Source organism: Ornithorhynchus anatinus, chromosome 11 (assembly GCF_004115215.2).
Source record: "Ornithorhynchus anatinus isolate Pmale09 chromosome 11, mOrnAna1.pri.v4, whole genome shotgun sequence".
Taxonomy (NCBI): domain Eukaryota; kingdom Metazoa; phylum Chordata; class Mammalia; order Monotremata; family Ornithorhynchidae; genus Ornithorhynchus; species Ornithorhynchus anatinus.
Window position 1 is genome coordinate 37,908,950 of NC_041738.1, and position 20,951 is coordinate 37,929,900.

General features: G+C 47.5%; 2 protein-coding genes across 5 annotated transcripts in view; one reads left to right on the forward strand and one right to left on the reverse strand.

Annotated features, from left to right (window-relative positions):
* The first annotated feature begins 8 nt into the window (after positions 1 to 8).
* Positions 9 to 20,767, forward strand: IST1 (IST1 factor associated with ESCRT-III). 4 transcript variants are annotated; one of them, XM_029075982.2, is made up of 11 exons: positions 10 to 105; positions 8,549 to 8,721; positions 9,799 to 9,898; positions 10,722 to 10,902; positions 11,452 to 11,539; positions 11,772 to 11,855; positions 13,443 to 13,553; positions 13,881 to 14,078; positions 14,844 to 14,936; positions 17,497 to 17,545; positions 18,154 to 20,767. In XM_029075982.2, the coding sequence occupies exons 3-11, from the start codon at positions 9,811 to 9,813 to the stop codon at positions 18,351 to 18,353; spliced, it is 1,092 nt and encodes a 363-aa protein (XP_028931815.1). In that variant the 5' UTR covers positions 10 to 105; positions 8,549 to 8,721; positions 9,799 to 9,810; the 3' UTR covers positions 18,354 to 20,767. The 4 variants fall into 4 exon arrangements, with proteins under 4 accessions (XP_028931819.1, XP_028931815.1, XP_028931818.1 ...); XM_029075985.2 differs by having other exon boundaries at positions 17,539 to 17,545; XM_029075986.2 differs by lacking the exon at positions 14,844 to 14,936 and having other exon boundaries at positions 9 to 105; positions 18,154 to 18,353.
* PKD1L3 (polycystin 1 like 3, transient receptor potential channel interacting) overlaps positions 20,256 to 20,951 on the reverse strand; it is a 42,140-nt gene continuing 41,444 nt past the window's right edge. Inside the window, exon 31 of the mRNA XM_039913627.1 lies at positions 20,256 to 20,537. Within this exon, the coding sequence (XP_039769561.1) occupies positions 20,391 to 20,537 (147 nt within the window). The 3' untranslated portion in view covers positions 20,256 to 20,390. The remainder of the gene's footprint in view (positions 20,538 to 20,951) is intronic.

The window sequence follows — 20,951 nt, forward strand, 5'->3', positions numbered from 1 at the left end:
GCCCTGCGCTGAGGCCCGGGGACCCGCCATTTTGGACAAGCGGTTTCGCCACCGCCCCCTCCCGCCGCCGCCGCCGCCGTCGCTTTGGGTTGAGGTGTCGTCCCGGTGAGTGGCCTTCACGGGGGGTGGGAGCCGATGGGCCTCCCTTTTGGGTGCGGAGTTGGGGACCGACAGGACCGGAGCAGAGGGCCTCGCTTCCGGTGGGGCCCCGAAGGAGTCTGGGAGTCGGGCCTGGCCAGGCCGGTCTGGTCCGGTTCAGTCCGGTTGGGGCCTGTCTGGTTTAGTCAGCTGGGCCAGGCCGCAGCAGCCCCCCCCCCAGCTTTGGGGTGACCGGCCATTCCGAAACTCCGTGCAAAGAGCCCGGCCTTGCGAGCCAGAGGTCGTGGGTTCTAATCCCGACCCCTCCTTTTGTCCTTTGCGTCAGTCGGGACCGGTCACCTCCCTTCTCTGGGCCTCACTGGCCTCCTCTGGGGATGGAGACTGTGAGCCCCACGGGGGACAACCTGGTGACCGCCTATCTCCCCCCAGCGCTTAATAATAATAATAATAATAATAATGTTGGTATTTGTTAAGCGCTTACTATGTGCCGAGCACTGTTCTAAGCGCTGGGGTAGACATAGGGGAATCAGGTTGTCCCACGTGGGGCTCACAGTCTTCATCCCCATTTTACAGATGAGGGAACTGAGGCACAGAGAAGTTAAGTGACTTGCCCACAGTCACACAGCCGACAAGTGGCAGAGCTGGGATTCGAACTCATGACCCCTGACTCCAAAGCCCGTGCTCTTTCCACTGAGCCAAGCTGCTTCTCCAGAACGGTGCCTGGCACATAGTAGGCGCTTAATAATAATAATAATGTTGGTATTTGTTAAGCGCTTACTATGTGCCCGAGCACTCTTCTAAGCGCTGGGGGAGACACAAGGGAATCAGGTTGGCCCCCGTGGGGCTCACAGTCGTAATCCCCATTTTACAGATGAGGGAACTGAGGCGCCGAGAAGTGAAGTGACTTGCTCAAAGTCACACGGTATTTGTGAAGCTCTTAGTCTGTGCAGAGCACTGTTCTAAGCGCTGGGGGAGATACGGGGTCATCAGGTTGTCCCACGTGAGGCTTACAGTCTTCATCCCCGTTTTCCAGATGAGGTCACTGAGGCCCAGTGAAGTGACTTGCCCACAGTCCCCCAGCTGACAAGGGGCAGAGGCGGGATTCGAACCCATGCCCTCTGACTCCCAAGCCCAGCCTCTTTCCACTGAGCCAGGCTGCTTAACAAATGCCATCATTATTATTATTATTAACCACCCCAGCGCTTAGAACAGTGATAGGCACACAGTAAGGCCTTAATAAATACCATAATTATTATGGTGCCAGGAGAAGGGCCCCCGACCCTTAATAAATGCCATTATTTTTATTATTATTCCCTGTGCCTCAGTGACCTCACCTGTCAAATGGGGATGAAGACTGTGAGCCCCACGGGGGACAACCTTGATCACCTTGTATCTATTCCGGTGCTTAGAACAGTGCTTGGCACATAGTAAGCACTTAACATGCCATTATTATTATGGTTACTATTATTCTCTGTGTCTGTGACCTCACCCGTCAAATGGGGATGAAGACTGTGAGCCCCACAGGGGTCAACCTGATCACCTTGTGTCTATTCCAGCGTTTAGAACAGTGTTTTGCACACAGTAGGCGCCTAAATGCCATTATTATTATTATTATTCTCTGTGCCTCGGTGACCTCACCTGTCAAATGGGGATGAAGACTGTGAGGCCCACGGGGGTCAACCTGATCACCTTGTATCTATTCCAGCGTTTAGAACAGTGCTTGGCACATAGTAAGCGCCTAAATGCCATTATTATTATTATTGTTCTCTGTGCCTCAGCGACCTCATCTATAAAATGGGGATGGAGACTGTGAGCCCCACGGGGGACAACCTGATCACCTTGTATCTATTCCAGCGCTTAGAACAGTGCTCGGCACATAGTAAGCACTTAAATGCCATTACTATTATTATTCTCTGTGCCTCAGCGACCTCATCTGTAAAATGGGGATGAAGACTGCGAGCCCCACGGGGGAAAACCTGATTACCTTGTATCTATTCCAGCAATTAGAACAGTGCGTGGCACATAGTAAGTGCTTAACATGCCATTATTATTATTATTATTCTCTGTGCCTCAGCGACCTCATCTGTAAAATGGGGATGGAGACTGCGAGCTCCACGGGGGACAACCTGAGCACCTTGTATCTATTCCAGTGCTTAGAACAGTGCTCGGCACACAGTAAGCGCTTAAATGCCATTATTATTCTCTGTGCCTCAGTGTCCTCATCTGTAAAATGGGGATGAAGACTGAGCCCCATGGGGGACAACCTGATCACCTTGTATCTATTCCAGCGCTAGGAACAGTGCTCGGCACATAGTAAGCGCTTACATGCCATCATTATAAATTATTATTATTCTGGCCCCCAACCCCCGGGGCGGGACCCTCGCAGGTGGGCACTGACCCCTGAGGCTCCCCCCACCCCCAAAGCTTCAAAGGTTAAGACCTTGAAGACCTTGGGAGCCGCCTCTGCCGTCCTAATCAGCCGGTAGCCCCACCCTGGGCCAGCAGGAAATTTCTCAGTCGCCTGTGGAAAGTGAGAGCCGGAGCCCCTGGAAGTCACCTGCCCACCCCAGGCTTCAGGAGCAGCTGCCTCCCGGCCCAAGAATAATAATAATGATGGTGTTTGTTAAGCGCTTACTCTGTGCAAAAGCACTATTCTAAGCTCTGGGGGAGACAGGGGAATTCAAGGGGATCAGGTTGTCCCAAATAGGGCTTAATCCCCATTTTTACAGATGAGGTAACTGAGGCACAGAGAAGTGGCTTCCCAAGGTCCCCCAGCAGACCAATGTCGGAGGCTGGATTAGAACCTATGACCTCCGACTCCCAAGTCCGTGCTCTTTCCACTGAGCCGTGCTGCTTCTCAGAGGAATTCCAGCTTCGGGATGGCCCCGGCGTAGCTGTTATTTTTCCACCATTCATTCATTCATTCATTCAAAGTATTTATGGAATGCTTACTGGGCACAGAGCGCTGTACTAAGTGCTTGGAAAGTACAGTTCAGCAATGGAGACAATCCCTGCCCCCACAGGGCTTGCAGTCTAGAAGAGGGGGAGACAGACCTCAAAACAAGGAAAGAGGCATCACTATAAATATAATTATAGCTATATACACATCAAAACAAGGAAACAGGCATCAGTATAAATAGAAATATAGCTGCTATTGTTTTAATGAGATGTTCATCCCCTTGTTTCTATTTACTGCTATTGTTTTTGACTGTCTCCCCCAATTAGACTGTAAGCCCGTCAGTGGGCAGGGAATGTCTCTTATCTGTTACCGATTTGTACGTTCTGAGCGCTTAGTACAGTGCTCTGCACATAGTAAGTGCTCAATAAATACTAATGAATGCATAAATGCATATCAAATCAAGGAAACAGTTACCAATATATACATAGAATTATATATATATATATATATATATATATAAACGCTGTGGGGTCCAGGGGTGGGGGAGAGCAAAGGGAGCAAGTTGAGGTGACGCGGAAGGGAGGGGCATCTAAGGAAAAATGGGGGCTTAATCTGGGAAGGCCTCTTGGAGGAGGCGAACCTTCAGTGGGGCTTTTACTGCTGCTGCTCCTTTTCCTCCTTTTTTATTTTTTTCCACTCTACCCCACTGCCTTTATCGCATCCGGATCCTGCAGACTAGAACACAGACCTCCCTGGGATCATCCTGATTCTCACCCTTAGTCACCCCTCCCTACCTACTTATGTACACATCCATAATTGATTTATAGTAATGTCTGGCTCACCCTCTAGACTAAACTCATGTGGGCTGAGACCTTGTCCACCAACTCCGTTATATTGTTCTCTCCCAAGCGCTTAGGACAGTGCGCTACACGTAGAAAGTGCACTTACATATAAATATGTAATTCTATTTGTATTGACGGCTGTCACCCCCACTCTAGACTGTGAGCTTGTCACCATTTATTGCTGTATTGTACTTTCCCAAGCACCTGGTAGAGTCATCTGCACAGAGTAAGCACTCAATAAATGCAATTGAATTAAAGTTAATCAGGTTGTCCCATGTGGGGCTCACAGTCTTAATCCCCATTTTACAGATGAGGTAACTGAGGCACAGAGAAGTTAAGTGGTTTGCCTAAGGTCGCACAGCAGACAACCCCCCGCATTATCCGACTCGCTCCCTTTGCTCTACCCCTCTGCCCAACAGCACTTGTTTATATATGTACATATCTATAATTCTATTTATTTACATTAATGCCTGTTTACTTGTTTTGATGCATATATATAATTCTATTTATATTGATGCTATTGATGTCTGTTAACTTGTTTTGATATCTGTCTCCCTCCTTTTAGACTATAAGCCCGTTGTAAGCAGGGATTGTCTCTCTTTATTGATGAGTTGTACTTTCCAAGTGCTTAGTACAGTGCTCTGCACACAGCTCTCAGTAAATACGATTGAATGAATGAAAAGTGGCAAAGCCAGGATTAAAACCCATGTCCTTTGACTCCCCAATCCCATGCTCTTTCGACTAAGCCATGGGGCTTTTCAATGAAAAGGCTTCTAGTCCTGGCTCCGCCACTTGTCTGCTCTGTGACCTTAAGCATAAGCAAATTATGTGATTTCTCCGTGCCTCAGTTACCTCATCGGTGAAATGGGGATTAAGACGATGAGCCCCACGTGGAACGGGGCCTGTATCCAACCTTGCATCTACCCCAGCACTTAAAACGATGCCTGGTACATAGTAAGCACTTAACAAATGCCATTTTTTTCTTAAAAAATAAAAGGTTGGACAAAATTTCAAGAAGTAGGAGGTGATCTACTGTGTTGAAGGCAGCAGCGGGGTCTAGGAGGATTAGGATGGAGTAGAGACTGTCAGATTTGCTAAGAAGTCATTTGTTACTTTAGGGTTGTTGCTTTGGAATGAAGGGGGCTGAAAGTAGATAGAGGGGGATCAAGGAGAGAATTGGAGGCGAGGAAGTGGAGACAAAGGATGTACACACTCAAGAAATTTGGAGAGGAACCGTAGGAGAGCGATGGGCTGCTCAACTGGAGGGAGCTGTGGGGTCAAAGGAGGGTTTTTTAAGGTTAGGGGATACGTTCACATGTTTGAAAGCCGAGGGAAGAAGCCAGTGGAAAGTGAGCTGTTGAAGGTGACAGTCAAGGAGGGAAGAAGGAAGAGAACAAGTATTTTAATAAGGTGCGAAAGGATGAGGTCAGAAACAGGTGGGGGGGGTAGATATTTGAGAGGAGGGAAGAGGTACTAATAACTAATACTACTAATAACCACATCCTACTATAAATTAGCTTTAAACCTTCAGTGCTTTTACAAGTGGTATTTCTAATATATCCTTAGTTCTCTGTGAACTTCACATTTTAGTCAGCTTGCCTTGATGGGTACCACCTGCAGACACCCAACTATTTGTTCTTTCATTCATTCAGTTGTATTTATTAAGCACTTCCTGTGTGCAGAGCACTATACTAAGCACTTGGACATTGCGTCGCATTCTGAAGTTGCTTCGCATTCCATCACATCCCTTAATTTCCCTGACAGCACTCTGTCCAAAATTCATGGTGAATACACATGTTGTGGAAGACCCAAATGTACCCTGAAATTGTTAATGGTCTTGAATTTTATGCTGCATCTTCTTTTGATGGAAATCAGCAGACGAATAAGATTATCTGTCTTCTCAGACCTGCTCTGGTTTTATCTAGTGCTCTCTTCAGTGAGCACCTGGGCAGGCAAGAGGCAGAGCATTGAAGGGAGCAGCGTGATGAGGAAAGAAAAGATGATGAAATGGTGTGGCAGCTACGAAGACTGGCCCTGAGGGGGTTCTACAACCACCCCAATTCTAGCACCCATTGTGCCTTAGCTCAGCAATAATGATGGTATTTGTTAAGCGCTCAGTACTATTTTAAGAGCTGGGGGAGATAGAAGCTAGATACAGTTTGGATATAGTCCCTGTCCCATATGCTCACAGTCTTAATCCCCAGACTGAAAAGTTGAAGTTGAAGTTGAAGATGATGGTCAAGGAGGGGCGAAGAATGGGTGCACGCATGAGATGAGAAGGAACAGGGTCAGGGGTTCAAACTGAGGTGTTAGATTTCCAAAGCGGATGAGAGCGCTCGTGAGAGAAGGCCAGGAAGGGAGAGGGGCTGGGGATTTTTAAATGGGGTTGGGGAGGTGAGGGGGAGGTTTGGGGAAATTTTGCACCTCGTGGTTTCGGTTTTGTCATCGAAGTAGTAGGTCAAGTCCCCAGAAGTGAGGGGGGAATGGAGCTCAGGAGGCTTAGATAGGGAGTTAAAAGTCAGGAATAGTTGGTTTGGTCAGTGGGCATGGGACTCACTAAAAGGCGAGTATGTAGTGTTGTTCAGAGGAGAGGGCAGAGTTATGTAACGGGGGGATGACTTTGAGATGGATGAGGTCAGTCTGATGTTTGAATTTTTGCCAGCAGCGCTCCCTGGCATGCCCACTTGAGCCGAGGAAGTGTACTGTGGAGGTGATTCAGAGTTGGGGGTTGGTGGTGTGAGATCAACGGAAGGGATACAAGAGCTGAGAGGGTAGAGTTGAAGGCACAGATTTGTGCAACTAGAGATTAGGAAGGGAGTCCAAATGGGGCATGATGGTCTGAGATTAGCAGTGGGCGGGGTCAGGAGACTGGAGGTCTCTGGAGGGAGAGGACAGTTTTTTGTTTTTTTAAATGGTATTTAGCAGTTTTGCCAGGCACTATACTAAGCGCTGGGGTAGATACAAGCTAATCAGTTTGGACCCAGTCTCTGGCCCACTTAGGGCTCACAATAAGTGCTCAATAAATATGATTGATTGAATGAATGATGGCTGGAAGGTAGATCATCAAGATTGTCACCATGGACATTGAAGTCCCTGAGTTTCATTTTCAGGATGGAGAAGAGGAGGGCTGGGTCCATCCTGATAAACTTGCAGCCACCCTAGCACTTAGAAAAATCCTAACACATAGTAAATCCTCCACAAATATTAAAAAAAAATTAAGTGAGGGTGAGTGGCATCCAAATCACTGAGGTGAGCCTCAGAGCAGCAGTAGAAGCAGCAAGGCCTAGTGGCTAGAGCACGGTTTTGGTAGTCAGAAATCAGATCCCAGCTCTGGCTCTTGTGTGCTGTGTGAGCTTGGGCAAGTCACTTCACTTCTCTGGGCCTCAGTTATCTCACCTGTAAAATGGTGATCGACATGGGACATGGACTGTGATCAACCTGATCTGCCTGTATCCACCCCAGCGCTTAGTGCCCTTACTTGTAAGTGCTTTACAAATACCACAATTATTATTGTGACAGCGACCAGTAATCGAAGTGGGTGCTAGGAGGCGGCCGACACGGACTTCCAGAGGAAGAGAAAGGGAGGGAGTGGATGAGATGGGCAAAAGCAGCCCTGGGGAGGAAAAAGTAGGCCAACTCCTCCCCCATTCCCATTGATTCTGGGGGAGTGGGCGAAAGTGAGAGCCCCTCGGGAGAGCGTGGCAGGGGAGACAGTGTTCCGGGGAGTGAGTCAGGTTTCAGTGATGGCAACTAGGAGTTTATGGCCTTGTGAGACAAAGGGCAGAGTGTTTCCCCTAATCGTGCAGATGTATATTCCTACCCATCCCCACCAGTCTGAGCAGACCATGCATGGGAACGACTGGAAAAGAAAATGTTTCCTTCAGATACTTAAAAGAAACATAAGTAATCATCTTGTGCACGAGAGCCAAATCATGGGATCGCAGCGATCGTGTCCACCGACTCTGTTGTGTTGCCCTCCCACAAGCACTTAGTACAGTGTGCACTTATTACGCATTCAGTGCATACCATCGATTGATTTGAATGATTCCTTTCTTATAACTAAAGAGGTCTAAGATGTGGGTTCAATAAAGAAAAATACGTAGGATGTGGTGCTTTCCATTGGTGACTTCCATTCTGTAGCTCAAAGTAATTGTTATTTCCTTGCTCCAGTTGTTTACTATGTAACACTCTTGAGTTTGTCCTTTTTTTTTCATAAGGTGAAGAATCTAGCCTTTTTCTTGTTTCTGGAGACAGAAAAATTTTGAAGATCATGTAGAAAATCGATTGGAGCCAAAAACTGTTTCCTTTCTGGAAATGGAGTACTTTCTGTGAATGTCTGTGAGTTGCAGTGGTAGACACAGAATACCACAGTCCAAGCCCTGTTTTTATTTGAGTTTCTGCCGACTCCAGCTCTGAAACTCCTGGTAAATAATCTGCTGTGGAATCAGGCCCAGGGCAGTTTTTCTTTTTGCTCACAACACACTTCTTTGTATACAAGGGGATGATAGCATGTGCTTTGTCTAGTCTTAGTTTGGGGCACCAGATTGTTCCCATGGGGAGAGGCTGAGAAAGCGAGAAATCTAGAAGAAGGTCACATATGACTCTCTTCTGATTTTGGCTCCTGTGTTTCTCCTTTAGTATTTGGGAAAAGAGAAAGACTCTGAAACTTCTCCTGGTTCGAGCTCTGTTTTGTTTTTTTCTCTTGCAGAATGTACTTGATCCAGTCTGAGTTCTCTCTTCAGATGGCCTAATCAGAGCGGCTTTCAGTGCTCTCTCATCTTGTAGTTCAAGAAGAAGGTGCCCTAAAAAGGAAGGGGAGTTCTAAATTAGCTAAATTGCATATGTTGCCTAAGGAGGAGAGATTATTTTTAGCAATCTCAGGTCAGTAGAGTGCGTGATGAAGAGACTCTTAGAAACGGCTCCATAATAATAGTAAATTGTAATTAGGGTATTAAAGTGCTTCACTCTGTACCAAGCACTCTTCAAGCATTGAGAAGCAGCACGGTGTAGAGGATAGAGCACAGGCCTGGGGAAGTCATGGGTTCTAATCCCGGTTACGCCGCTTGTCTGCTGTGTGAGTTTGGGCAAGTCACCTCACTTCTCTGGGCCTCAGTCACCTCATCCGTAACATGGAGATTGAGACGAAGAACCCCACATGGGACGGGGACTGTGTCCAAACTGATTTGCTCATGTCCACCCCAGCGCTTAGTACAGTGTCCAGCACATAGTAAGCACCTAACAAATACCATCGTCATTATTACTATTCTAAGTGCCGGGGTAGATACAAGTTAATCAGGTGTGATCCTGGTTACTAGTATTACTCTAAAGTGTTGGCGTAGATACAAGTTAATCAGATGTAATGAAGTTGGATGGGACTTTTCGACCGGTTGTTGTTCTGTCTATGACACCCAGAACCCCATGTTAATGTGTCTCACAGATTGCTTCTGCAGCTGAACTAGAGGGGCTTGTTTTAGGGAGCATGTCTGCGCTAGTTGGTGTAATCATATGTCTGAGGGGTTTTCTTTTGACTTATCCATAACTTTTCTGGGATTTAGGGACAAAGTAATCATCATTTCGAATAGTACTTGTAACCTTGTCCATCTACATTGTGGCAGAAAGTTATGATCATCAAATAACACTTCAAATATTTTGACAGAAAAGAAATGGAAAACTCAGTAGACAGAACACGCCTGGGGCCGGGTTTATTTTATGAGCATTTTAAGGCCAACTTCTTATGGTATGTTGACAGCTTCTCACGCGTGACGTCTCTGTAGTAAAATGTCATCGGAGCAATGAGCGATGGTAGCTCGATGGAAAAATACACTAGATTTACCGCTCCGTTTTTTACTTAGGATCCACTTGGCCTTGTAACTAGGGTCGATTCCCATACTTCGGGGATATTGGTCCCCTGAGGAAGGCAGGGATGTTTTACTGGGCTTCCCGCCTTTTTCTCCACAGGCATTCGCCATCATGCTGGGCTCCGGCTTCAAAGCTGAGCGCTTACGGGTCAACCTGCGGCTGGTTATCAATCGCCTTAAACTGCTGGAGAAAAAGAAAAGTGAGTACTGCAGGGGAGGATGGCGAGTGACTAAACTATGTAACGTTTGCCGATCCAGAGCTTTGGTCTCACCTGCCAGATTGCAGGCTCCTTGGAGGAAGGGACTGCGTCTTCCCCGCTTTTGGGTGGGTTCTCCAAGGGCCCCATATACTGGTCTGTACACCACAGGAGCTTGATAAATGTAGTTGATACTGATGCCCCTGGGGCCCTGTGACTTTCCTTTAGCTCAGTGGAGAGAGGGGCTTCAGGATTATAGGTATTCCAGGTAGAATGCAACGTTTCTGAGACTCGGATGGACATTTCTAGACGCCCAGTTCTCCGATGACACCAGAGCTGCATTCGCGTGAAAACTTCCTTTAAGAAAAGCTCACGCTGTAGCTTCCAGTGTTGGTGGCATGTGCTCAAGCTGTTTCTGCGATAACACAGCACGCTGAGCAGGGATTGTCAGTCTTTGTTGCTGTATTATACTTTCCCAAGCGCTCCGTACAGTGCGCGGCATACGGTAAGCGCTCAGTAAATACCAGTGAATGAGTGAATGAACTCAGCCCCAACTAGACCTGCTTTGTTGAAAGAACGTTACCTAAATCCGCTCTGTCTAAAATGTGAATTGAAAACAGGCATTATGGCAGGAGTGAGGACTTCAGGGAAAGTGTTCGGTTCCCTATGAAAGTCTGGTAAAATCTTGATGATGACGTATAGTGCCATGGGTTCAACCGTTGATGGCTTCTGGCAGTTTGGGGCTTTGTGGTCAGTGGGCATTAGTGCCTAGCTGATTCCTAGTCCGGCAGTAACAAAATCACATCCCGTCCTGTTTGCGTTGCAGCCGAACTGGCCCAGAAAGCAAGAAAAGAGATTGCAGATTACCTGGCTGCGGGGAAGGACGAGCGGGCCCGGATCCGGGTGGAACACATCATCCGGGAAGATTATCTCGTGGAGGCCATGGAGATTCTGGAGCTCTATTGTGACCTGCTCTTGGCTCGATTCGGCCTCATTCAGTCCATGAAGTAAGTCACGTCGTATTCTGGATTTGGACCTCCTCTGGGGATTCGGTGAGAGGGGATTCTCTGAGTGGGAAAAAGTGACATTAGATTTCTTTCCATTTAGCGAGGAGGTTGGTTGGGCGCTCTTAGAGAGCGTTTTATGTCATGGAACCGCAGCTCTACTCTTGGACTACTGATAGATTAGCTGAGTGGAAGATGGCAGGCCAGGGCTACGCGTGAGTTTCGTAGAAGAGTGGAGTTAAAAAGTTGAGAATTAGCGAAGCCTAATGGAAAGAGCGCAGGCCTGGGAGTCAGAGAACCTGGGTTCTAATCTCGACTCTGTCACTCGTCTGCTGTAGGACCCTGGGCAAGTCACTTAATTTCTCTGTGCTTCAGGTTCCACATCTGTAAAATGGGGATTCTGTTTCCGTCTCCCTTCTACTTAGATGGGGGGGGGGGTCCATGCTAATTATCTTGTATCTACCCCAGTGCTTAATACAGTGTTTGGCACATAGTGTAAGCACTTAACAAATATTATTATCTTTCAACATTATTTCTCTGCATTTTGCTTAGGGAACTAGACTCCGGTCTGGCTGAATCTGTGTCCACTCTGATCTGGGCGGCTCCTCGACTCCAGTCCGAAGTGGCCGAGTTAAAAATAGTGAGTCCGATCCAAATGATGTTATGCTTCAGTAAGTGAGTACACGCGAGTGGGCTGCCCATGAATTGGATATTTTATGGGAGAACACTTGGTGTTTGAGGGCAGGAGGAGACACTCTTGGGTGCGTCAGGCAATAGACCTGGTGGATTTGGGGCTCAGTGCAGCACCTGACTTCTCTGTCTCTTCACTGTGGTGTTTTGGTTATTGTTTTTTTTGTTTTGTTTTCCTGTAGGTTGCAGATCAGCTGTGTGCCAAGTACAGCAAAGAATACGGCAAGCTTTGCAGAACTAATCAGATCGGAACGGTGAATGACAGGGTAAATGAACCCGCTTGTGAAAATGAAGGAGTGAGCAGAGTGATGCATCTGTGGCTCCTTGGGAACTCCTTTAGGTCACTCCCAAGGACTTGCTGGATTGGTCTGGCATGGAATATTTCATTCAGGTCATCCGATCATTTGTAGAGATACCACTGCCCGAAGCACTGGGGAAAAAATAAACTGAAAGAAAAGTTGGACATGGGCCCTGCCCTCAGAGGTGCTCACCATCTGAGAGTAAATGTTTGGGTGCCCCTTTATTTTTCGTGAGCGGGGTGCTGAGGTTGTTTGGGAATCAGGGAATCTGCGTTCTAAGGCCATGAGTTCTAACCTCGGCTCCGCCACTGGTCTGCTGTGTGAACTTGGACAAGTCACTTCACTTCTCTGTCCCTCGGTTACCTCGTGTAAAATGGGGATTGAGACTGTGAGCCCCACGTGGGCCAGGGACTGTGTCCAACTGGATTTGCTTGTATCCACCGCAGCGCTTAGTCCAGTGCCTGGCGCATAGGAAGCGCTTAACAAATACCATCATTATTATTATTATTGTTCTAGTCCTGGTTCTTCCTGTAGCTAACTAATATGGGCAAGGATCATACATGCACTTGGCATTTTGCTGCACTCCTGCTTGCGTGCCAGTCGCGGTCCTCCGCGCCCCACTGAGAACCCGACTGCTAGGGACAAGAAAGCCTGAATGGCCCTGCGCAAGTCACCGGCACTGTGGTCAGTTCCTCCGGGCAGGTTCTCCGTCCTGAAGTCGCTGGACCAAAACTCACCTGCCGTTCATGACAGGGGACACCCTTCAGAATTCCCCCAGTTGCTCTCTGGGTTACCACAGTGGCAGAGTTAAGTTCTTCTGTCCTCTTACTTTAGTCATGACTCTGACCTGTTGCACATGATGATAGAAACGACGTTACGTACTATAGTTCAGTATTTCGTTACCATGCCCGTTTTACTCCTTACACTGCCAACGTAGGACCTGCCGGGACAGTAACCTAAGATGGAGTGGGGAGAAAGGACTCAGATCAGGCAGCAGTTTGGATACTTCATTTATCCTCGTACATTTGTTCTGCCACCTCTCTGGGTCTCTAAAATAAGTTCCTCCCCAAAATAGAAGAGAACTGATTTACAATATCCATGAACAGTTGTTAAATATGCTGAAGCTATGAAGGAGTAGGTAAGTGGAATAATTGTGGCGTTTGAGCACAGACTATGTGTCACCACCGTACTAAGCACCGGGGTAGATACAGGAAAAATCAGGCGGGCACAATCCCTGTTCTACAGAGGGCTCACAGATCTCAGTAGGAGGGAGAACAGATATCAAATCCCCATTTTTGCAGATGAGGAAAAGTGAGGCCCAGAAGTTAAGTGACTAGTCCAAGGTCACACGGCAGGCAGGTAGCAGAGCTGGGATTAGAACCCAGATCCCATGACCCCCCCAAGCCTGCGCTCTTTCCAGTGGACCACCCAATAGGTACCTTATGTGCAGGCATCCTTATCGATATGAGACTTGATAGTGTTCCCGTGTTTGAGTCTGTGTTGTGCACGCTGATCAAACGCGCCTTAAGTCCCCTCTGGGCCTGTATCTTCCAGCTGATGCACAAGCTGAGTGTGGAAGCTCCACCCAAAATCTTGGTGGAGAGATACCTGATTGAAATTGCCAAGAACTACAATGTGCCATATGAGCCTGACTCTGTTGTCATGGTGAGTAGCACTGGGCCCTGGGTATAGGGGAATTGAGTCATTTAATTTAGATTTCTTCCCAGCAAGTGATAACGTTCTGTATAATGGCTCCCGCTGAGAGAGTAGCTGAGCTGTCTGGGGAAAGAACCTCCGCCTTAGATCAGTCAAGGATCGTGCGGGCATCATGGATCAAGAGCCCACCTTAATTCCCACTAGCTTTCACCTGAAGCAAGAATTGAACGCATCGTGCTCTCTCTGGCCGGGGGGAAGAGGGGGTAGAGGGAATGGGAAGAGGAAAAGAAAGATCCTTTTGATCTACAGCCAAGATCTCTGTTTCGCCTTTTTCAGGCGGAAGCTCCTGTTGGAGTTGAGGCGGATCTTATTGATGTTGGATTCACCGACGACGTGAAGAAAGGTGGCCATGGGAGAGGAGGAGGAGGAGGTGGTGGGTTTACAGCACCGGTTGGTCCCGATGGAACGGTGCCTATGCCTATGCCTATGCCGTCGCCAAATTCTCCCTTCTCATATCCACCTCCAAAGGGACCGGTAAGTCATTTTGAACAAAGGCTCTAGAGAATGGAATGGTTCTTTTTATGTCAGCCCAGGGAATTCATATAAGATACGCAGAGAAAGAGAGAGGTATAAGCACCTAGTATGAATCGGGTGTATCTACTTGTGGAACTGGATGTTTGGGAAAGAGCATATTTTAAAATGAGTGGGGGCCACCTTTGGGTCAGTTATGGGTGATGAGAGGCAGGTTATGTTGTCACGTAGTGAAACTTTTCAGTTTCCCTTTAAGGGGTAAGAAGAGCCTCTCCTTCCTTGTCAGTCAGCTCCTCTCTGAGAGAGGGAAGAAAGTAAGGAAAGGAGAGTTCTGTAATCCACATTTTTTTAAGGAGTCCTGGGGGGGACCATAGAGCTAGAAAATGTGTGTCCCCTTCCAGCTCTTCTTTGTCTTCTTTTTCCTCCTCCCATTTCTCCCCTCCGTCACCACGCACAACCCTTCAGAAGGGGAGATGAGGTTGGAAAACTTCCTTCCTTCCAGGCCTGTACAGCGTTATCTTGGGTCACCTCTAGCAGGTAGGCCTGATTTGAAATGCTTCACTCTGGGACAGGAAGCAACGCCCTCGGATGATTTGACAGGTCGGAGCAGAGCTCCTCGACCGTGGCATTTGCTAGCAATCTGACCTGGATGGGGCTCTCTTCCTGTGTTGGATCCCGGTGTTTTAGGTCTTATCTCCAAGACCTGCATGCAGCCCCTCAGAGTTGCAAACCGAGTTGCCTCTGATGTCTGCCTTTCTCCTCTTGCAGTCGGATTTCAATGGATTGCCATTTGGGACTTATCAGCCTTTTCCCAATATTCATCCACCTCAGATACCTGCAACTCCCCCAACGTATGAATCTGTAAGTTCCTGAGCTTGCTTTATACGCAGCAGAATGAGACTACCATGAAGAGGGCAGAATTTTGGCCAGAGGGAAGGCAACATTTTATTCAATCCCTAGCACTAACTCTTTTCCTGCTTTTGGGCTTTCTTACTGCTTGTCATCGCTCGGGGTAGGGTAGTGATGGTGGTGGAAAACCTCTCTGCCTGTGCTCTAACAACAGGAGAGGAAGCAAACTCCTAGGGGAACCCTGGAGAAGTAAGTGGCCTGTAACCACATTGGCTGGACGGAGGCATCCAGTCAATACATGCAGCTGGTGAAGTCTGTCTTGGGCAGAGGTATTTCTTAACAGTTGACCCCCGGATGATTGCTAATAAAAATTCCATTCTTCAAGGAGTCTAGATATCGAGAGGCTCGAAGACAGTCTTTAGCGCACCGTCTTAATAAATTGAATTTTCTGTTGACTTGCCTATTCTGGGAATTAGTTTCTCATTTCAGGCTTCTCTGTGAAAGTTGGTAGCTTTTGTGTGAAACTGCCCCCTTTTCTACGCTGAGACAAGTTGCTTAGGTCAGGGGGACTCCCCTCTCTGCCTCACACCGATACACATTGTAGTCCTGGTGACCAGGTCCGGGATAGTGACTCCCCACTTCCTGGCAGCCTCGTATCAAGTGACGTCGAATAGTTGCTTGTCGCCTTTGCCCATCAGATGGTGGGACATCGAAGATGTATTTCAGTTGGCACTGGTTGGCATGTACCATTTATTTGAATGCTGCCTCCTGTTCCTAAGTTTTGCATGGGATTTTTTCTTCGATGTTTAAAATGTGAATCGGTCTTCCATTTTCTTCCTACTACTATCAAGATCCTATCAGGCAGACGTTGGAGTAGGGAAAAGGGAGGGACAGTATCTTCAGTGCATGAGGCGTTTATATGCCACTTATGCCTGGAGACCTACATGTAGTAAGCTTTTAATTTTCACCCCTTGCAGTCACTTTTATTTTCAACTATTTTCGCTGAAGTAGATCAGACTTTCTTTCAGAAGTGTCTCCAAGTGTACAGGGTTTGTGGGGATACTTTGCCCCAAAGTTAACACTAAAATATGCTTAATTTGGGGTGCTAAGAAATGAAAAGCTGTCTTTTTTTTTTTAATCTAGTCAAATTTTCCAGATAATCTTTAAAAAATAGTACCATTCAACAGCATCCATTGGGCCCTAATACTTCCCCGTGGTGAGGAGTCGAGGTGGCAGAAGGAATGGATGTTAAATAGGGGCTGCCAGGGGTAGGACTGGCTTACGTGGACACCACTTGGTGCCCACGAGGACTGATTTGGGCTGTACCGTGGCTCTGGGGCACAAGGTAAAGGACAGAACTGTCAGCAGCCATGGGACTGCCTGGAAGTGGCAAGGAAGCCTGTGCAGATGGCATCTGGAAGTAGAGGAGCTACTTTTCCTCAAACACCCCATCCTTTCCCACCCATTCCCAAGCTTTCAGGAGGAAGGCGAGCATTTCCCAGTCAGCTTTTCAGAGCTAGTCCATCCGCGGTGGCAGAAGGATCTCGTCATTGGAATCTCCCTCCATTCTTCCAGCTCTCTGCTCCTCTTGCATTCAGTGTGCTGTTGTCCTTGTTGCGTTACTCACTCGGTGCAATGGTGAGGGAGGGAGAGGGAGAGAGAGAGAGAGAACATGAGAATGAACAAACAAACGACTAGCACCATAAGGGAACCCTTCACATAAGTTCTTAGTCCTTAATTTTTGTGACTGGCCGGAAGCTCATCCATTGTTTATGACAGAAGCCTGCTTCGTCATTTGCTCCTCTGTTTCCCTCTCCGTCTTGTCAAAAATTAGTTATGGGGACACTTTAAGTACTTTCCGAAGTTTCTCTTCTTTTCGTTATTACCATTAATAATAATAAGTTGGTGTTTGTTAAGCGCTTACTATGTGCAGAGCACTGTTCTAAGCGCTGGGGTAGATACAGAGTAATCAGGTTGCCCCACTTGAGGCTCACAGTCTCAATCCCCATTTTACAGATGAGGTAACTGAGGCACAGAGAAGTTAAGTGACTTGCCCACAGTCACACAGCTGACAAGTGGCAGAGGCGGGATTCGAACCCATGACCTCTGACTCCCAAGCCCGGGCTCTTTCCACTGCGCTACGCTGCTTCATTATCGACATCTTTAGTTTCCCCATAAGCCTCTTCACTCCCGGGCCTATCATAGAGAAGATCTTACTCGTGCACTCCCCTCGCAAGCAAATCCTGTTGTCTTTTGATGAAAGCGGCCCTCGCGGGGGTGGTTCCAACCTGAAAAATTTCACAAGCCCCTAGGCTGAAGTGTAAGCGCTGCTTGTATTTAGCAGTAAAAGCCTTCCTTTCTCTTCCTGACCTTTGCCAAATGAGCTCCCTGTAAGTCCGGCCAGTAGAGAGGAACTAGAGGAAGCCTGGGGCATGGTGCTTGGGTCTTTTGCTGGGAGTGAGTGGCTGTAAATTGAGGATACACTTTGGAGCAAATAGTACATTTTCCGAGGTGGATGGGGGAAAGGGAAGGACAGTTTTGCTATAATGTGGTAATGGGCTGTTTTTTCCAGGTCGATGACCATAATCCTGATAAGAATATCTCTTCCTCACAGATTGTTGGTGAGTGGGTCACGGGGTTGGAAATCGCAACGTTTATGAGTTGATAGTGCCCAGTTCTTCCTGGATGCTTGTTTGTTTTTCACTCTCAGAGACCAGAGTTTAAAAACAGTCCACAAAATGAAAAATCAGATTCTGACCTAACAGGGTGCTACCCGAGGAGAGGGGAGGGCAGTCAGAATGATCAGGGTCACAGAGGGAGAGCTGATGCAGGTTGCAGAGTAACGGTAATTTAGCAAGAAGTCTGAGAGGAGACGGTCAGTTTTGGTGAACGCTCCCTTTGCCCGAATGTCCGATTTCTTTTGACTCCTCCAAGACACTCTTTCCTCTCCTCTCCATAAAAAAGTAAAAATAGATGAAGACTAGCCAGTAATTATTGCCTCTCTGGGGCATCTCATTGGCTCAAGTAATCCAAGTTTTCATCAGTATTTTAACCAGTTGTCCCTCTTCCTTCTATTCAGATCAATTCATTGTCTTTATGACTTTATCGTACTCTCCCGGGCGTTTAGTACAGTGCTCTGCACGTAATAAGCTCTCAGTAAATGTCACGGAACGATTCTGTGGAAAGCGGGAGACCTGCCACGCATAATAACCCCCTGCTATTTGCCTAGGTCCTGGGCCTAAACCCGAAGCCTCGGCCAAGCCGACCCCAAGGCCCGTGGACAACTATGACAACTTCGTGTTACCCGAATTGCCATCCGTTCCGGACACGTTACCGACGACTTCTGTCGGCACCCACACCTCTGCCTCTGAAGACATTGACTTTGATGATCTCTCCCGAAGATTTGAAGAGCTGAAAAAGAAAACATAAGACTCTCTGACTGTGTACCTCCAGGGGCCGGGATTTGGGATTGAGCAGCTTTTCACCTGTAATGAAGATTCCCGTAGAATTCCCGTTTCCTGTATTAACCTTCACTGAATTTTCTTTCTCTTGAGCTCTCTTCCTGCTCCCCTTGTACCGAATTCTGCTGCTTTCCTTCTCTCCGCCGCTCAGGAGAGAGACACTGATGGAGGCCCTATAAGAAACACTGTCAGGTATGGGAAGCGCCTTGAAATGAGCTCTGTCTGTCTTCTGTGAGTGTGATTGCAAGTCGTATCCAGTGTCGACTTCAACAGCGACTCCACCGGGGTAAGGAAAGGGGAAAGCTCCCTAAGGGGAGTCAGAATGACCGCACACTGGGGAGAGTGCCTCATAAAGCTGCTTACCCCTGTGTTCTGGGCCCCAACCCCCCAATCTGTATATCAAGGAACATTGTGAAGTATGACACACAAGGACACGGTGGATGCTTGCTCCCTCAGACTGGGGGTGGAGAAGAGCGGGAGAATGATAGAGCAAGCTGCGGAAACAAATAGTTCTTGAAAGCTGGGTGATTTCATTGCGTGTACACTCCTGGCTGCAGGATGCTATTGCATCTGGATCCAGTGGCAAAGTGCGAGTGGAACGTGTGGCCTCTTCTAGGTCTGCTGGATTCTCAGGGAGCCCTCTGTGGCCTTTTACAGCTTCATTTTGAGTGATTTCCTCTCACAGGAGGCCAGCACTGGACGTTCTCCCCTCTGGCCCACAGCACGTTCAGTCCATTGCTCTTTGAAGCGTTTCCCTCTGAAGTGCAACACTAGCCGAACAACTACAGCCCCAGGACAGCTCAAGGCTGGGGTGGGATCCCAGCCTGCCTTCGAATTCACACTGCTGTCTACTGGTAGGCCGAATGAGAGCCTTTTTTTGAATTACCTAAGATATCAGTCTTGATCATTTTTCCAAAACGCACCCGCCAGTGTAGTTCTTTCTCTGGTCGACCCGGACGGACAGACGGATAGGTCCTTGGCCACTCCTACCCTCCCCAGGTGGGAAGGCTTCTCTTTCAGCAGAAGGCCGTACCCCTCTTCGGTGTAACATACCTGTACATAATTTCAGGCAGCTCTTCTGTAGCTCTTCGGTTAGTTTGTATCATCGGGTAGTGATTATTAATAAAAGAAAAGACTCAGTGCCCTTTTCTCCCAGCTGTTTGGTTATGACGTGGCAGAATGAGTGCCAGGGTGGAGTTGGGAATTCTCAGCATCGGTTGTCTGAGGCAGAGGGGTAGGCCGCAACACCAGCCATTCCAGTAGAATGCGGGGCAGGGTTGGACGGAAAGGTTGGACGCATGTCTTGGGCATTCAACGTGATGAGTACTGAATTGTGAGTTTTCTTTAACCTGGGGTCTGCAGGAATGCCATCTCCATGTTGTTGGAGAAGTGATTGTACTTAGGTTTCAGCTTAACCAGCATCTTGGAGTAGCTTTTTGGTTCTGATTAAAGATTAGCATTGATTCATTGAAAAGCGACTTTGGAACAGGGTGGTAGTGTGTCACTTGACCGTGCAAGTAGTTGGCTCTTGGCCTCTGGCCAGTGGGTGTTATTCTTATGGTCGCTCTTGAATCAGTCATATGTATTGAGTGCTTATTCATTCAATCGTATTTATTGAGGGTTTACTGCCTGCGGAGCACTTTTACTAAGCGCTTGGGAAGTACAGTTCACACTATTGGGGGCAGAGCATCGCACTAAGGCTTGAGAGAGAATCCAAATATAGCTCTGTTCCCCTTTTTCTTCACTTTCCATCACCCTCTCTCTGTATATTTATCCAGTACCTTTGGTCATGTGGGCCTTTGCACTGAATCCTTCCAATGCCAGATCTTCCTACTAACACCAAGTTCCCCTGCGAATCAGTAAATCATGCTGCAGTGTTGAGGGGGTTCTTTATTGAAATTTACGGATTAGTTAGTACATAGGTGCTTCTAACATTCACCCACCTACCTCTGCCCCCAAACAGGACAGTAAATAAGTACATTAAAGTCAAAGAAAGAGGACAGGTTCATGCTTTCTCCTGAGCAGATTCATCCTCATTGAAAACTTTTGTCTCATTTCTCGCTGGCGTCTGGATCTTCAGCTGCCTCCGGATTCCCAACAAACTGGAGAGCTTTTGCAGCAGCACCTCCATCAGCCCTGCTTCCTTTAGTGCCTAGATGTGGTGGGAAGGGAGAATTTTAAAATTGTTTCTAGTGTCAAAGCAGGAAGAACGAATGCACGGTCTTTTTGTCTGAGTTGGGATGTTTGTCTTGAATCCTGACTTGTTCAGTAACTGAGGACCAACTGTGTGTAGAAACCAGTACAGAACGCTGACTTTAGCGTGTTCTCTGTTACTATTACAAATGGTGTCTAAAATCAATAAATCACTTCTTAATACTTTAATCCTCTTACAGCATCAGACTCAGCCTTGTCATGAAGAATTGCCCACAGAATATATGCAAGCTATGAGATGTTTTCCTTTCAGCTATATAGATATTAATTTCTTGGCCCTTTGAATATCACCATAACCGGGTTCTCCCAGTAACAGGTTAAGAGGTGATGCACCATAGCAGTTTTTACCCAGGGC

Excerpts from the sequence above, each read along its gene's own strand:
- IST1 (XM_029075982.2), top strand. The coding sequence starts at position 9,811 with ATGCTGGGCTCCGGCTTCAAAGCTGAGCGCTTACGGGTCAACCTGCGG. Across the intron at positions 13,554-13,880 it reads AGCCTGACTCTGTTGTCATG|GCGGAAGCTCCTGTTGGAGT; the intron begins GTGAGTAGCACT and ends CGCCTTTTTCAG. Across the intron at positions 17,546-18,153 it reads CTCTTCCTCACAGATTGTTG|GTCCTGGGCCTAAACCCGAA; the intron begins GTGAGTGGGTCA and ends CTATTTGCCTAG.